Source organism: Eurytemora carolleeae, unplaced genomic scaffold, assembly GCF_000591075.1.
Source record: "Eurytemora carolleeae unplaced genomic scaffold, Eaff_2.0 scaffold209, whole genome shotgun sequence".
Lineage (NCBI taxonomy): Eukaryota > Metazoa > Arthropoda > Copepoda > Calanoida > Temoridae > Eurytemora > Eurytemora carolleeae.
In genome coordinates, this window is record NW_019397113.1 from 29,734 (window position 1) to 48,342 (window position 18,609).

The 18,609-nt window shown below is 32.4% G+C and overlaps 1 protein-coding gene across 3 annotated transcripts in view; it reads right to left on the reverse strand.

Moving 5' to 3' along the window:
• Window positions 1–16,033: 16,033 nt before the first annotated feature.
• Window positions 16,034–18,609, reverse strand: part of LOC111711979 (uncharacterized) — a 5,257-nt gene continuing 2,681 nt past the window's right edge. For all 3 annotated transcript variants that reach the window (XM_023486482.1, XM_023486483.1, XM_023486481.1), the window contains exons 6-10: window positions 18,499–18,586; window positions 17,856–17,936; window positions 17,233–17,295; window positions 16,895–16,977; window positions 16,034–16,253 (exon numbers count right to left, since the gene is read on the reverse strand). In XM_023486482.1, the coding sequence (XP_023342250.1) occupies window positions 16,208–16,253; window positions 16,895–16,977; window positions 17,233–17,295; window positions 17,856–17,936; window positions 18,499–18,586 (361 nt within the window). In that variant the 3' untranslated portion in view covers window positions 16,034–16,207. The remainder of the gene's footprint in view (window positions 16,254–16,894; window positions 16,978–17,232; window positions 17,296–17,855; window positions 17,937–18,498; window positions 18,587–18,609) is intronic.

An 18,609-nucleotide genomic window follows, 5' to 3' on the forward strand; every position in this document is an offset into this window, starting at 1 on the left:
AAGGATATACGGTAACCCGAAAGATATTTCTTTTAAGTTCCTCAACTCAAAAAATCAACCAGTGAATATCGAGATGAAGCGTCCAAGATTTTAAGTATCTAACACACAAGTTCCCAGCTCTGGGCATTCCGGGAGAAATGTGAACAAACCCAGTGATGCTCGGAGTAAATATTTTTATGTCCTTTTAGAAAACTGCAAAATAAGCATGTTCCTGTTTGCATATTCATTGGATATACGTTTTGGAACCTTCTTTAGGGACGATTTCGAGATCATCTTTTTAAATGATTTTTGATTTAGAATAGTTTTCAATTTTCACTGTTTATCTTACGGAGATTATTACAGGCACATCATATTAATGGCATGCCTTTTACCGTTTTCATGAAATAATCTCTATATAGCAGACATAGTTATTTTATTCATGATTTTTAAAATCAAGTTTGCACTGATAGTTCTTGTCTAAGAAGATCTTGTATTCGTCTCTCAATGCCTATGTATATTGGGACACCATGTGTACTAAACAGTAAGAGTATACAAGGGATATTGAGCAATAACATTCAATCTCAATTTTTAAATTTACAAGAAAAGAAAGTTTTATATGCATTTCTAAATATACCAAAAAAAAAAGTATTAGTCAAATGCCAAAAATTCCCAAGCGCGTAGATTGGTGGTTTTATGTTCTACTGGATATTTTAACCTTTGAAAAGAGGAGCAAAACTTCTTTTGAGCATCCTATGCAGAGCTAGAGGGCAAATAAGGATAAAAAGACGCAATTTGTGTACGGGTAAAGAAAAATGGGTAAATGTTAAGAGTGATTATTTGGGGCATCAGAGAGAAAAAGGAATTAAAAGGAAAGAGAGATGAGAAAGAGAGGAAAGAAGGGGGATGGGTAAAACGGGGATTAAAAAAGAATAGGGGTTGGATGACAGAGGGAAAGAGACGGAAAGAAATAAATAGAAAAATGCCCGGGAAGGGGAAAAGCGAGGGGGGGGGAACGAGAAGTAAGGCAGGGGGCGATAAGAAAATGAAGGAGAGGGGAAGAAGTTTAAAGTTTAAGTTTCGCAAGATTAGTGTGTAACCAACACATTTAGAAATTATAAGGGAATGGAATAATGTTTGGTTAGTTATAGAACGGGAAAAAGAGGAAGAGAAACGAAATAAAAAAATTTAAAAAAAGACAACTTCAAAACAGAATAAGAACTAAAATTCAAAGAATATCAAATTTGAAGAGGGGAAAAAATAACACATATCCTTTACCTGTATTTTTCAATTTTGTTCAACATTTGAGAATGTTTAGTATTATCTATCCTTAGTAAAAAGTTGAAGGGAGGTAAATGAAGTAGCTAAGTTTTAGTCTAATTTACAAAACTTCGGGATGCATACAAAAACATTTACAAATATTTTTGTACTGAAATTCTGCTCGGAAAATATTTCTTTAAATGAAAAAAAACAGAATTGTTTTTTTTTCTCAATAACCAACATATATCCTAACATTTGTTTAAATACTAAAATAATTACTTTACATTATTTCTAGTTTCCAAATTAAGAAGCTTTTTTCATGTATTCACCCTTGTATCTTATTTCTTATCCATCCTTTCAATCCTTTATCCTTCCTTTCCTTTCTTTATCCTTTCTTTCCTTTCTTTATCCTTTTTTTTACTTTCTTTATCCTTCTTTTCCATTCTTCTATTTTAAAATTCTTTAATTTTTGTTAAGCCTTTCTTTCTCTGTTTCTTTACTTTTTCCTTTCATGTCTTTCATTTTTCAGTATCCTTTCAGTCCGTTCATTCCTTCCTTTCTGCCTTCCTTACTTCCTTTCTTTACTATTTCCTTCCTTCCTTTTTTTCTTTACTATTTCCTTCCAAATCTTTCCAATTCCATAATTTTTTAATTTCGTTCCCTCTTCTTTGTTTCTATTTTTTTCTATCGCGTTTTACAATTTTCTAACACTTTTTAGTCTTTTCTTTATTCCAACTTTTTTATTTCTTTTCACTCTATTTCCTAATTACTCTTCTCCCCCCCAACCCATCCCCCTCCCCCCCTAGGGAATCAATGTGGTTGTTTTTGTGCACAGTTACTTGGATAATCAATAATAATACATTTAGTGTTAGATTAACTTAGTTCACTGTCTTTAGATAATTATTCCATCTTATAATCTACACACGTACCCTCTCTCTCTCACACAAACACTCGCACAAACACACCAACTTCATGACTTTTGATCTTTAGACGTGTTTGGACATAAAACCTCGACATGATGTCTAACAAGGGGACATTAAGCTTTTAAAAAAATACTATTTTTATCTTTGTGCTGTTCTACATTAGAAATTGTAAACTGAAAATGTTTCAAGATAGTAAATACACGGATTGAAAACATTTACAGACGTCAATAGAAGAATACAATGTGGGAGGGGAGGGGGGGCTGAATGGTGTTGGGAACTTTTTTTTAAAAATATTCTTAAGTGCCCGGCGTTGCTTGTGGAATTTAAAAAAAAACTTTTTAAAAAAATTTCGAATTTTGAAAAAAATCGAATTTAAAAAAATAACGTTTTGTGCTTTTGTCAACCCCAGAGTACCCATTGGTTCCCTCAAAAAATGTCAGCCAATTTGGTCCAGCTGTTTGGCCAGCTATGGCCATCATTTATGAGCGAAAAGTTTTCTTATGAAGTAAAAGCAAAACAAAACGAATGAACAAAATGAAAGTAAGAAAATAAATATAAATCAAATAAAGAAATAAAAGCAAAGAAGCATAGAAATGAAGAAAGAGAGAAAAAAATAAAAAAAAGAAAGAAGAAAAGAAAGAAAGAAAGAAATAAAGAAAAAAAGAAAAAGAAAAAATTAAAGATAGAAAGATAGAAAGAAAAAAGAAAAATTCAAAATGAGGGAAAACAATAATTAAAGAAAGGAAGACGAAGAAAGAAAGAAAGAAAGAAAGAAAGAAAGAAAGAAAGAAGGAATTAAAGAAAGAAAGAAAAAAAAATAAGATAGAAAGAAATAATAAAGAAAAGCTAGATAAATAAAGAAAGAAAGAATCTAGGATCTCTGATCAGGGAATGGAAGCGATATATTAGTGTTGTTTATAAATAATTGATCAGGAATCAGATTATACTGGGAAAAGTTTCCTCCAGAGTTCCGACAAACTATATCTTAATAAACTGATTTCTCAGTCTAATATTTCCTTATTAAATCGGAAAACAACATCAAACTTTGATCCAATTAAAGATATTTTTACAATGATTAAAACTTATTTCTTAACACATTTTTATTGGTTTTAGAAGATGAAGTTAAAAAAAGGGCAATGAGTGTCGTTGATTTTAAAAACCAGCTTGCAATTATTCTTATATGGTTATTTTCAGTCTGTAGGATTACCTAAATTAAGTAAATAAAATCCAAAAAAACGTATACGCTCCGAATTAAACTAACTTGGTAACCCAGCTTTACCTGCAAGCTAAACCTTCCCTATAATAGTCAATCCACTCAAATTAGAAACAAAGTTAAGAACATTCCCGTGCGTGGTTCTACTGAGTTTCCAAATAAAAAAAATGGGAAGCAAGTCGGTCAATGGTTTTCTGAGTTATGATCAGAAATACGATTAAACAAACAGACAAACAGAGATTAGAATCTGTGAATTTAATTTAATCACAAACAGAGTCTAAAACTAAAGAATGCACGAATTTTAAGTTCGAGGTTAAAAATTCTGTAAAATAATGAATAGCTACTTAAATATTAAACTTTCTCAATTTTAAATTTGAATTTCCCGGGAAAAATCTGAACCAATCAGAGAAAAGGATTTAAAGAATTATTACGTAAGTATCGGTATTCGGTATTTACGTGACGGAACACAAAACATATTTCCAGTTACAACCGTATTTTGGGTTTACGAGCAAACATTAATTAATCAAAAACGTGAAATTTATTGAATCAAAGTTTTTACTTTTAAATATATCGTAATTAGTTGAATGCCGCTTACCGCTGAATGATGATAGACAAATAGGGATTGTGGGATTTCAAGATTTTAACCCTGTGTTTAAATTTTAACTCATTTAACCATGAACTTAAAATTTAAGTCAAAACTTTTCGTTCTTTAGTTTTAGACTCAGAATCTTAGAATTCAGATATGTTAAAGATTATGATTTTGAGTCTAAATCTATATTTCATATTGTTAGAAAATCCAGGAAATTTAGAATTATGTAAATGCGCCAAAATGTTTGATTCCCGAGGTAAATATAAATATCTGTTAAGTGCTGAGATATTGAAGAAAAAGCATAAACTTAAAATTGAGAAAAGATTTATTTCTTTGCAATATGTTTTTAGTTTATTTGGATATTTCAAAATCTGTTCTGAGGAAGGGGGGGGGGGGTAAGAATCAATGGGCTTGGTCTTAAAAAATTCATAGTTTCCAGGTCTACGGCATTGGGTTGCAAAGATATAGGGATTAGAAAATCAGAGCTAAGTTCCTTTCTCCATTTTCTTGAAAACAAGAAAAGAAAAATGCTAAATTGCTATTTATATAAGTTTGTGAAAAAGCACATAATTCAAGGGACTCATTGTAGTTTTTTTGTAACTCTCCTTTAGAAGAGGGGAATTTCCAATCCAAATTAAACTAAAATAATTTGTACGTTAGATTAATATCTAAAATAGTTTTCAATCATGACTCCACTTATTGAAGAGCTAATAGTTAGAATTTTTATAACATAATCAGATAAATTAACTTTTCTCATCTTGTGCGTAAAATCAAACTTTATGGGCTACGAGGTCACCAAGTCAGACCAGTAATGTGTCCTTCAGTCTATTTCAGTGTAGATCACAACGACAACCATTAAATATTTATCTGATCTTTCAAAATATTGGTGATATTTTTGTTTTTCTAGAATATAAAGATTTGACTGCAGAACATTTCGTTCATTGTTTCTGTAGCTGAAACGCAAATTCATTTAATAATTAAAATAGTCAATCTTTAAAGTAAAACATATTATATCTCATTCAATCTTGTTTATATTAAACTAAAATGAATAAATATTTATTGTAATTAACAACTCCTCTTAAATTTGGGGGTTCCCTGAAAATATAACATTTTTGACATAAAATTCATTTAATAATTAAAATAGTCAATCTTTAAAGGAAAACATATTATATCTCATTCAATCTTGTTTATATTAAACTAAAATGAATAAATATTTATTGTAATTAACAACTCCTCTTAAATTTGGGGGTTCCCTGAAAATATAACATTTTTGACATAAAATTCATTTAATAATTAAAATAGTCAATCTTTAAAGGAAAACATATTATATCTCATTCAATCTTGTTTATATTAAACTAAAATGAATAAATATTTATTGTAATTAACAACTCCTCTTAAATTTGGGGGTTCCCTGAAAATATAACATTGTTGACATAAAAGTCAGCTAAATAAAAGAAATAATGGCTATTCGATAACTTAATTGAATTATTTGAAATAGTTTAAAATAGTTTCCTATAGAGGCGTCTTAAAAGGTTGGAAAATAAAAAAATACTATTGATTGTTAATGGTGATCATGATCATTCAAATAGGGAACAGCTGGAGCTTCATGTTGGAAGCATGCAGGTTAGCAGCATCTTGACAGCAGGTTCGCTCAGTCTTGGTGGGATCGCAGTTTTATCATTGGTAATGATAAAACGAACGATAAGCTAATTGAACTCTGGAACATTGTTGGATTAGATGTTAGCAGTATTCCCTGCAAGGCTAGATATCTGTGGCTTCATGTCCCTCTGAGTCGGAGATGTTAACGTTCCAGCTAATCCATCCTAACTGACTCTACCTGACCCCAAAAGGTGCAGAAGGGGGAAGGGAGAGGAGGAACGCTGACTCCACATTGATAAACCGGAAAAAGATTTCTGTATTGAGAATATTACGCGGTCAAGTGTAAAAAACAAGCTTCATTGAGGATCGTCTTTGAAGTTTTGGAATTTGTTTTTAACAAACTTGCAACATTTGAATTTTAAGCAAATTGTTTTAAGAAAATTATTTCTTTAAGGCCGGAAGAAAAGAATTAATGTTTGATATGTTTAGTTTAGTTTTGTTCTACAGAAAAATAGGTTAAACAAAGTTTAGGGAGGGAATAAACTAATTTTACTCCTTGGGGAGAGTGAGGTAGAGAAACAAATAGAATTGTAAAAACAATTTGGAAATTGGTCTCTGCTCTGTTATACAGAAAGAGGTAGAAATTCTTCAATAAGAATTCAATCGCCCGCTATTCATCAATCTGGAAAATGAAACTGGTCAAACTTTGGGGCCTTAACTAAAATGAATGAATAAGCAACATTGTACACAAATATTGTATTTAAAGAAATAAGGTAAACAAACTATCAATTATTAGAGTAGTAAGAATCAAGACAAGTTATCTGGAGAACTCTCCGCCTCGGATGGCGGATGTATTTCTCATTGGACTTCTCTGATGAACTTCTTCGTGGAGACTGCCAGTATACTCGGCTCAACCTGGCAAGATCTAGCTCCTTTCTCCAGAACCGTTGGCCTGGGGATGCAGGTTTAAATCTATTCCTGGCTTGAATATCTTCCACGAAACCGATGCGTGGCTTGCATTTGTCTTTAATGAACAAACCTCTCTTGGAATAGAAAAAGGCAGCAATTGTATTAACCGCCCTACGTCTTATACAAACTATAGCTATGAACAATGAGCTAATGAGCTTCCATGCTCACAAACAGAGCTAGTATTTTGTCAACTTAAACTTATCCGCGAAAACAATATCAAAGAGATATCATATATGAATTGAGTGTTTGTCACAAACTCAATTTTCAACCTGATGGTGTAAACCTTTGAATTTCAAACTTAGAATATTTGACATGAAATCGTCTTGCAGAAGGAATTAAAAATCAGAGTTTGAGGAAGAACTCTGTTCCTATAATTTATTTAAGTAAAATTGGGATCACAATTTTGCTTGGGTAAGGACTAAACTTTTGAATTTATGTGGGTGCTTTGCAGTTAGAAGACAATTTAGGAAAGAGAACCGGTCCTATCTAATCGTACTGTACACGTCTGATATTTAAACCATGCACAAACATTTAATCTTGGTTGAGCTGCGGCTGCATTGTTTCAAACAATTAGGGTCATTTTAGTTTCTAAACTGCGCTACATACCCTTACAGACAACCCCCATTCATCCTTATACACACACCTTCACCCCCTTTAAAAAATGTCATCCCTCACAAACATCATCACCCCTCCCAAAATCCTAAACCCCCCAGAAACACCCTTTCCCCCCTGAGTAAACCAGCACCCCCTCAAAAATACCCTTACCCATTTCTAAACAACAGCAACCACCTGCAAACCCCCTTAACCCCTCCAAAACACCCTACCCCTTTTTAAAAAATCATCCCCTCAATAACATCCTCATACTCATAAAAAAAAACACTTAACCTCTCCCAGACATCTACAACCACCCACAAACCCAATTACTCCCTCAAACACCTTTACTCCCTCAAAGACAGTATCATCCCCTCAAAAACCTCCATCAACCTCCCACAAATAAAGAATGGAAAGGAAGGATAAAGAATGGAAAGGAAGGATAAAGAATGAAAAGGAAGGAAGGGAGGAAGGGAGGTTATGAGGAAGGAAGTATAAGGGCCCCTCTGATTGTTTGGAATGGTATTATTAATTCATGGTTCAGGAAAGGTTTCCATGTTTCTCCATTATATACTGGAGAGAGAGAGATCCTTTCCAACCTTCAAAGCTTGAACCATTCATATTTCATCAGTTTCCTTTTCCCCAGTTTAGTTCCCCTGGGACCCCGCACAGGGGAATATATTCTCCTTATTTAACAATTACAAGATTTCAAAATATATTCATTCAACTGAATATATGCAAATACAGAAAATGTATTTTATTTCATGTTTGTTTTCAATATTATATTCATCCCTAACTGGAAGTTTACTGAATTTAGTTAGCCCTGAGACCCCATCAATACATCTATGCATAGACTAACTTTGATCTAGAAGACCCCTATATAAATATATATATATATATACAGGCCCTAACCAAACCAAGCTCTATAGTGGCCAGATTCAAACAATAAATTGATTAAATATATTTTTGATATGAAAACAACAGAACTACGAAGTTCAGGCAAACAAAGTTCTCTTAACCCTTATAGGGCGGGCACACAAATTTACTTTTTTAACCGTTTTTTTATTTTGGTGGGGGGGGGGGTTAGGTGGGGGTTTGAACAACTTCAGTGGTGGTAATTAAACCTCCCTTATGGATAGCTAAATTCCACCAGGGGAATTAAAACCCCATATGGCTATCTGAATACTTTCAACAGGATTGATATCTAAATCCCTTTATTGGAATATTAAACCCCATGATTAATATCTGAATCCCTCCAGTGGAATTATAATCCCCTTCTAATCCCCCAGGATTGATATCTAAATTCCTCCAATTGAATTATAATCCCCGGGATTGATATCTAAATTCCTACAGTTGAATTCTAATCCCCCGGGATTGATATCTAAATTCCTCCAGTTGAATTTTAATCCCCGGGATTGATATCTAGATCCCTTTAGAAAAAAAACTTATATACTAATAATAATATAGANGTGGTTCCTATTTCAGAAATACCCTCATCATATAATTACTGGGATTTGAATTAATCTGAACCAAGATGAAAGATAAACACAGACGAATTGGGAGGGAGCACGGAGGGAGGGAGGGAATTGAAATGGAATCTAGCGAAGTTATTTTTTATTTCTACTTAAAGCCCTATAATAATCGACGCGTCTTAGGCGTAGGCAATAGGTTTTAAACTTGTTTCTTGACTTAACTAAATTCTGTAGTCATTTGCGAAAATTTCACGAATTTCAGGCGCACAGCACGGTCGGTGATTTGAAAAATATAAAAAAAAATTGCTTTTACAGAATTGATGTTTTTTATAATAATAAACAAGACAATTGGTTTAAAATACTCTGTCTGTCTGGTAATTGTTATTTGTTATTTGTTTGTTGGGAATTTATTGTATATTTTATTCCAATTGATAAAAAAACATTGCCGTATATAAAGTGTATGTGAATCCCGCTAGATGGTATGCGGGACTGAAGTATATTCTCCAACTGGCAACTCCTTCTTTAAGTACAATTCAGATAATCTTCCTGGTTTAAACTCGGTTCCTGCTTCATCTACGCATTATTGAACTTGGTTCATACAAATAATGTAAGCAATCTCCCCGTAAAAAAATTGGAGTAAAGAAATAAATCTTGAATTTCATTTGAAAATTGTATACCAGTGCTTGATTTAGCTGATTGTTCAACAATCAAAAATACACTTATTAATGCAACTATTGGTTTTGATTTTTAACACAAATATAGTCTTAACATTGCACAGCACTGGATCAGAACTATATATTTCATTTGGGTGTTTTTTATATTTTGAAAAGGGGAAGAACCCTGAAAAAGTTCAAAGAACTTGATAGAAAATGTTAGAAAACTGATAATATATCTGTACAAGTATCTTAGGGTTAAAAAGGGCGGTGTAAAAAAAATTTAAGATTAAAACCCAGTTTTGAAATCAGAAATCTATCAGAACTATACGCGAGGGACCTTTTGTAAAAAGTTTAATTTAAAAAATGAGCAGAGTTTACCAACACCAGGTCTTGTACCGATTGTTTAAATTTTTAGTTCCAGTCTCTGATAAACGGTAGATAAATTCTAGGTGTAATAGTGGTGAGACAACCATGAGTATTCTTTCATCGTAAAATAAATGTAATTTCTCACATAAAGAGGGGTAGCTCTAGTATTATGACAATACAGGGGATATAGAAATATGCCGAAATTAAATTTTCATCTTTTAAATTTATTTCTATATTTATATTCTTGCCAACTGTCCTCTAGTTTGTTGGAATTCATTAAATGGCTAAACAGATCAAGTGACCTTACATCACTCAATGTACGTAGTAAATGCCCTACTCCATAAGGGTTTCTCAAACCTGTATCAATCTAGGTTTAACTAATTAATTCACTCTACTTTCAATCTCAAACCGGAAAGGAACTACCGATGTCTCAACTCGGGCACGATCTCTGAACTTTCTGAACTATCAATGCCTCAACTCGGACACGATCTTGAGCTATCAATGCCTCAACTCGGGCACAATCTTGCAAACTATCAATGACTCAACTCTGACACGATCTTGAGCTATTAATGACTCAACTCTGACAGGATCTCGAAAACTATCAATGCCTCAACTCGGACATGATCTTCAGCTATCAATGTCTCATCTTGGACACAATCTCGTAAACTATCACAATCGAAGTAATCAAAGCGGAGTCTCTATATCAACTAATATGTAATTAGATATCTATGAAACAGATAAACTTTAATATACATATTTACGAGATTAGCGCGGATATATATATATAAGCGTAGTTAAGCCAGTATCTGACGTAGTTATAAGTTAATCACAATACAGATTTTTTCAAATCTACAGACGAACTATAAGGCTAGGTCAATCGCATTACAAGTTTGGCGTAGTGATAATAATACGCCCATTTAGATTTACTACAACGTAATATATCTAGATGTTCAGGTTAACAGATATGGGGGTTGCTGTATTTATTGCATGTATTTTCAGAATTAAAAAGTATCATTGCACCAAAATTATATATTCCTGAAAAAAAAACAATAAAATCAGGAAAATCCGTGACATTTTTAATGTTAAATTGTTTTTTTGTAGAAGAAAAAAGCTTAGATCTGTCTGGCTATCAGTTAATTTGTCCATCTTCTAACTCATAAAATATATATGTGTCTAGATATATTTAATATTTATCATGTGCCTCCCTTTTTATATATATTTATATATATATATTTTTCTTTACGATTTAAATATCTATTTTTGTTAACGTTTATGGTTGGCATACATACTTATTAGCATACATACTGTTGAAAGTGCACTCGGTATTGCTTTACATTTTATTTTACTATATCTACTTGTTTAACAAGATTCATTAGATTTTTAACATATTTGGTTCAAATATTTCTTTATTGATTTAGTTTTTGCAATGTTTCCTTTAAAAGAAAACAAAAAAGAGCAAGGGTTTACTTTCTTTAGTTTGTGGATTGAATTTTGTTTAAGATCATGTCCGAAGTCATTTAGAATCTATGTGTTCGTGAGAAATCTTATGTTGAAAACGAGCAATTAGGAGATATATATATATATACATTTAAACTCGGTTTACAATTAGGAGATATACATACATTTAAACTCGGTTTACAATTAGGAGATTTATATACATTTAAACTCGGTTTACAATTTCAAAGTGAGAATCAAGGAAACCAGTCAGGGGTGGATATGTATTACGTGAAACAGGGGTATCTAGGATTGCAACACAAATGAAACTAACCAAAAAAAAACTATTTACAACCTGTTGGAACTTGGAATAGACATCTTTTGGTCCCTAATTTAAAATACATAATCAAACACAAAAGTACAAAATGAAAAATACAAAAAAATCTGTATTAAGCGGGTGAAAATGGGTTCCAGTTGAAGCTTACTGGCCCAGGACCCCTAATTTAACGTGTACATATATTCTCCCTAAAATATTACTTGTCAGCATTGTTCACGTCTATCTGCCTGACTGCCTGTCTGTCTGTCTGCATTTATGTCTGTCTGTCTGTGTGTCTATTTGTCTTTCTCTGAATAATCTGTTTATCTCTTAATCTGGTTATCTCTTGATCTGCATATACATATATGTCTATCTGTCTATTGTCTATCTGTCTATATGTATATATGTCTTTCTGTCTATCTGTCTATCTATCTATCTATCTATCTATCTATCTATATATGTGTCTATCTGTCTATATTTCTATCTGTCTATCTATCTATCTATCTGTCTATCTATCTATCTGTCTATCTGTCTATCTGTCTATCTGTATTGTTTTCTTGAAGTTCTAATCTAAGGATAATCCCGTATATTCTCTTCATAACTTCAATATCAAAGGAGGGGGTGAAGAAATATATGGGAAAGGACATTGATAGTTTGTTTGCTTATGTCCGGTTGACATTGAAGCCTATGAGATTGTGTCTATTGGTTTGACATTGATAGTGTGTGTGCTTATGTCCAGTTGACATTGAAGCCTGTGAGTTCTTGACCATGGTTTGGCATTGATAGTGCGTGTGCTTATGTCCAGTTGACATTGAAGCCTATGAGATCGTAACCATTGGGTTGGCATTGATAGTTTGTTTGGTTATGTCCGGTTGACATTGAAGCCTATGAGTTCGTGCCCATGGTTTGGCATCGATGGTTTGTGTACTTATGTCTGGTTGACATTGAAGTCTTTGAGATCGTTCCCATTGGTTTGGTATTGATAGTTTTGTGTGCTTATGTCCGTTTGACATTGAAGCTTATAAGATTGTGCCCATAGGTTTGGCATTGACATTTTGTGAGTTGTACCTGGACGGATACGAATCTGAAAGCAGTGTAGAAGTACATTTACTACATATATACATATAAATATATTTTTTAAACATTCCTTTTATAAAAAGGGTAGCACTCACAATACTTTCTTTACACTGTAACATCCCTACTGTAGAAGACATTCTTGAAGTGTTTTATCAAATATGCAGTGTAAGTGTAATAGCCTAGACACACCCCATTATAATTTCCGCCATAAGAGCATATATTTTCTGACGCAAGAGTATTAATTATCCAACACAAGAGAGCTTTTTCCACCACAAAAACTTGTATTTTCTAATATAAAAGCATGTTTTTTTCTACCACAAGAGCAAGCATTGCATGTCCGCCACAAGGGCAAGCATTTTCCGCCACAAGAGCAAGCATTTTCCGACGCAAAAAATGTATTCTCCCCACAAGAGCATGTATCATCTAACGGAAAGCATGTATTTTCCGCAATACGAGCACGCATTTTCCGCCACAAGAACATGGATTATATGCCACAAGGGCATGCATTTTCGGCCGCAAGAGTATGCATTTTCCGCACAAGAACTTGTATTTTCTAATACAATAGCAAGTTTTTTTCTGTCACAAGAACGTTTTTCTGTCACAATACACAATGCTGCTAGGATCGAGGTGAGAATCTGCCTAATCACACTAATATGCCGAGTCCATTGTGCCTCATCCAATCAGGTTTCAGCCATGTGTGTGGTGCATATTCTGAACCAATAAAAATTGCATGGCGGTAACATCTATCTTTCTATCTAGCTCATTATCCAATTAGAGATAAATCCTTATGTCGGCGCTATAACAGTAAATGGAAATATTCACCTACTGAAACCATAATAGTGATAATGGAAGCTAACAAGAGGGGGATTTTTATTACGGTTATAAATATAATGATAAAACAATTCTTGAAAAACTGAGAGAGCAGAGGTTTATTTTCAATTTGCTTCGGATACACATAAACACATTAATAGTTAATCAGTTCTACAAAAAAAAACACAAAAACATGTAAAAAGCAAAATAGATTATTGTTTCTTGTGCGTAAAAAAAGATTAAAAGCAAACATTTTAATCTTAAGTTTAAACTTATATATTTTAAATTATCGGTTTTTAAAAATACCCTGCTTTTAGACCGAGACCTTTATTTTTTATTTAATTATAACCAAAAAGGCGATAGTTGCTAAGGCATGTTTTTTATTAAAGAGAGTGACCGGCAATGTACGGTAGTTGTACTAACAGTATTAATGAGAAATTTTTTAGGATTTATTTGAGACCAATCAGACGACCACGAAAAATGTAGCAATAAATTCTACATTAAACTTTTCAGTTGTTTACTGTTTATTCAGTTCAACTACATTACATTGCCGGTCACTCCCTTTAAGAAGGGTCCACACACCGCCGCACACGTTCATTTGTAATCAAATTATTCAACAATTGTAGTTCTTTGAAATCAAATTATTCAACATTTTTAGTTTTAACTTCTATATGTCTCTATTATAAAAAGTTACATTTTTGATTTTGATAAAGGAACTTGATACTCGCCTTAATATCAACCTTTCTATTCCATGTTTGCCATTTCGATGGTGCAAGTGATATTTTAAACTTTGACTATAGTAGTGAAAACCAAATAGTTATTTTTACCAAATAGCCTAAATATTTTACTAAAATAGAGGCTCTAGTAATGTAAAGATGTGTTGTGTATATCAAACAGTCACGTTATAAGAAGCTTGTTTAGGAAATTACTAATAAAGAATATCACTCTCTGAATATTAATTAGATTAAACGGAAATATTGTCACAATCCTCGGAACTGCAGGAGCTTTTTTGATGCACAATGCACAATGAGAAGGATGGGGGGGGGGGCACAATGGAGTATCAGGGGGGGTCAGAAATATTGAGTTTACACCATAAACCTCTTATGCTTGAGTCAAATTAGGCTCGGGTGCTTGAGTAATTTTGTTTTTGAGAGAAGTCTCTGAGGCTAGCTTTGTAATGTTGTGTTAAAGTTTTGAAATCAAACGGAAAACTGGTAATTTTTGTGAAAACTCTTAAAATGGGTATTTTATCTACGAATCAGAGACCAAACTAATATTTTGGTGGGTAGCTGGCGTCCACATCTTTTAATAGTGGTTGTTAGAATCTATACATACATATAGAGTATCATGAATCCGTTGCAATTTAGTGTAAAAAAGCTATAAAGTACATGTTTTCCCCTGAAATAGTTAGCTTTAACGAAGACGACATTCTGAACATATTTACAGGATCCATTCAAGGATAAATATATGTACGAGAAAAGTAATTATGAATGGAAATCATTGTAGATTAATGCAAGCAACAATTAATACAATGTTTGTAAATGAAAAGATTATAAGAATAAATTCATGTTGTCCCTTCTATTTCTCACTATGATGAGAATTTTTCCAATTACTTTTCTAAAAGCAAAGCTAACAACAAGTGCTTTATTGCGTTAAAATGTACATGTAAAGGGCTACAGATAAGCAGAATAAAGTTAGAGCGGTAAAATCAAAGCCCAAGGTGCAACACTTCAGAGTCAACCCCGTCTTAAATATTGATGAGACTCTTTATAAGCTACTAGAAATTCAAGGCGCTTCGCGCCCTTCTTTCTAGCCTTAGAGGGCGCTTCGCGCCCATCTTCTAAATTAGTTGTGAACATGTTCTCTTTGTGTACATCGTAAAACAAAACAAAAATAATTCGCGGATTTTCAAAATTTTAAAAAATTTAATGACGATCGAATTTTGATGGAGACAAAAATTTGAAATTTTGATGATTCATAAACCTTCCCTGGAGTCCCTAAGATGTCCCACAAAAAATTTGGGCCCGATCGATTCAGCCGTTTTGACGTTTATTGGATACAAACAAACAAACAAACAAACAGACAGACAGACAAACAGACAAGCCAAATTTATATATAGATGTGTGTTTTGAACACTTGATACAGTTTCCGGAAATTACAAGTTTTCAAGGCAGAAGGCTTAATTTAATCTTGAAAGAGTTTTATGTCGTCTTTAAAGTGTCATCCTTATCCTTTGTGAGTAACCCTGCATGTTAAACTTTAAGCTAATCTATTTAAAATATTTTTAATCTATTTAAACACTTTGTAATCTATTAAAACAAATTTTAATCTATTTAAACTATTTGTAATCTTTAAAACTAGTTTAAATCTATTCAAACTATCTATAATATAATCCATTTAAAATATAATAAACTATTGTTATCTTATTTAAAACTTTTGCAAAGCTATTTAAACTAGATAATAATCTATTTAAAGATATATGTTAATCTATTAAAACTATTGATAACCTATTTTAAACAATTCTCTTTAAAACTGTTGTAACCTATTCAAACTATTTGTTAATCTCAGACTATTGTTGTGTAATTTATTTCTTCTCTTGTTTACTATTTAAACTATTGCTAGTCTATTTAAACGTTTGCTGTAAATTGTGAAACCGTTTTTTTATATTCATATTCCGATTACATTTGTTTACAAAATGAAAGACAGGCCTGGAAAAAAAAATATATTATTAACCAACACCTAACAATTCCGTAATTGCGAAACCCATAAGAGCAAAGTTAAGAAGAGTAATAATAAAATTTATTAAAAGATTGATTTGTTTATTGAAAGTAACCGACTTATCTCAAACGGATCGAAAAATAACAATTTTGATTAATAGATAATCACAAGTTAATTTTGAACCATTTCCATCGGAGTGTTTCTATAAGTCAAGAAATTCTGCCAATAATAATAATCATTATTTCCAGAGTGCTCCAGAATCCAACTCCCAGAAAATTGCTCCTCTAAAGTAAAAATGGTGTATAAAGTGAAAGGATAAAGTGAAAGGATAAGAAAAGTCGATAAAACTTTCTATCGAATGTTTTATCCGTTTAAACTTCTCATAAAAGTATCCTTTGATTTAATATAAAGATTATGACTTTTTCCGCTCGCTCATTAACGGTTGAAATTAAATTCCTAAAAAGAACAGATTAAATCGTTTGAAATGATGAGTGCAGGTTCGTTTGGCATAATCGGCAGATATTTCCCGTTTGTGAATGGAAATTCCGTTTGTTAATGGAACGTTTTCCATGGACCTATAATGAAACGTTTCCCAAGGACCTATAATAAAACATTTTCCATGGACCTATAATTAAACGTTTCCCATGTACCTATAATAAAACGTTTCCCATGGACCTTTAATAAAAAGTTTCCCATGGATCTTTAATAAAACGTTTCACATGGACCTATAATAAAACGTTTCCCATGAACCTATGATAAAATGTTTCCAAGGGACCTTTAATAAAACGTTTCTCATGGACCTATACTAAAACGTTTCTCATGGACCTTTAAAAAAAGTTTCCCATGGACCTATAATAAAACGTCTCCATGGACCTTTTATAAAACGTTCCCCATAGACCCATAAAGAAAGGTTTTGGGCTCAAACCTTGGTTCTAGCTTAGGCCTGAGTTTGTCGAGTTCGGCTTTAGGTCCAACAACATTTAGTCTCATACCTCCAGCTCCAACAACCTACAGCACAGTTTAAGGGCTTAGGATTCCTTATGGGAGATATTTCTTTTTGTAAAAATATGAATTGCTTCAGTCATTATTTGTTTCTTGCTGTTCAATTTTTCTGATGAACAATTTCGAAAGAGTTTAAAAAGCTGGGTTTGATAGTGGTTAACATGCATAGAGAAAATTCCCATCGCATTTTTTGCTTCATGAAAGCAAAATTTAGAAGGTCCATTTAATTTAATTTTCTTTTTCTTTCTTTTTATTAAATACCTTCAATGGCTCTTCTAGGAGCTCCTTCACGTCAGCTCCATGGGCAAGACAAGCTTCAGCATTCTTTATAAACAAATGATTATGATTAAAGGGAGTGTTCCCGAAAAATAAAAGGGGGGTAAAGGTTTACAGCGAAAAGTAAGCACTTTTCATCGTTACTAAGCTTTCTTCTATCTGTTGCGTCTATAAGGAGAAAATTGTTAAAAACTACTCACACCGACGAGCGTAGCGTCCATACAAATTCAGAAAGTTGTAATATTCAACTCGGATCGTAAAATAATCAATTTAACTCCAAACAAATCATTTAGATATTACAAACAATAGTCATCGTTTATTATTCGACGCATTCGCATATAATTAATATTTCATAATATTTTTTATTAATATTTTTTGTTTTTTTTTTGAATAATATTTCGCTGGTGCTGGATTTTCGAACCTTCCTAGAAAATATGAAAATGTCGTCTTTATTATCTAAAATCCTCGAAACAGGAACAAATGTTTTTAAAAGTAACTCTCAGATCATGAAAAATAAAAAATATTTTGAAATATCAGAAAAACACTAGATGTCGTCCATTCAATATTTAGAAGAATCGTTCACAATATTTTTAAAAGTAGAAACTTACTACATATCCTTCTCTACAGACCACAGAGTTTCCTTCCACCCCAAACCCGTAGTATAATAGTCCACTAGCCCCAGCACCATTCTAATTTCAAAATTAAGAAGTTTAAAAATGACTCTTGAAGTTACAGGGTGTCCCACGAAACATGACAGTTCGTAAATAGTTTAAAAATACCCTGTATTAGATAGTAAAGGCTTTTTGGTGTTTATTTTGTTTAAAAAATCTTTTGCTCAAATTTATTTTACAATTTTGCAATAACATAACTCCTATATAATATTTTTACTATTGTCTTTGGTATTAAACAATTTAACAAATTATGGATTAAGACATTTTAAACTATTTACCAACTGTCATGTTTTGTGGGACACCCTGCAGTTTCGTAATAACAACCCATAATGCAGGGTTTAATGGTTCTTTTTCAGTTTTTTATTTCTTTTCTGAACTGAAAGTTTTTCACGAGAGAAATAAAAACATAGGTTTTTTTTGAAAATGGATTTTGATTGGAAATATCCAAAACTAATGAACTTAATCCGGTGGAGATGGATGATTGGATTAACAATACAAACGTACCGACCTCTAGTTGCTTACTTTTATATAAAAATTCATAAGCACTTAAATTTTAAAATATGTTTTGACTTTTTTTTACCTTGGTGGCGGCATAAAACTTGGGAAATCCAGCAATGAACTCATCCATTCTTCCTGCAGGGACAATAAACTCAGGAGCTATAGATACACTCATTAGTTGAAAAATACTCTG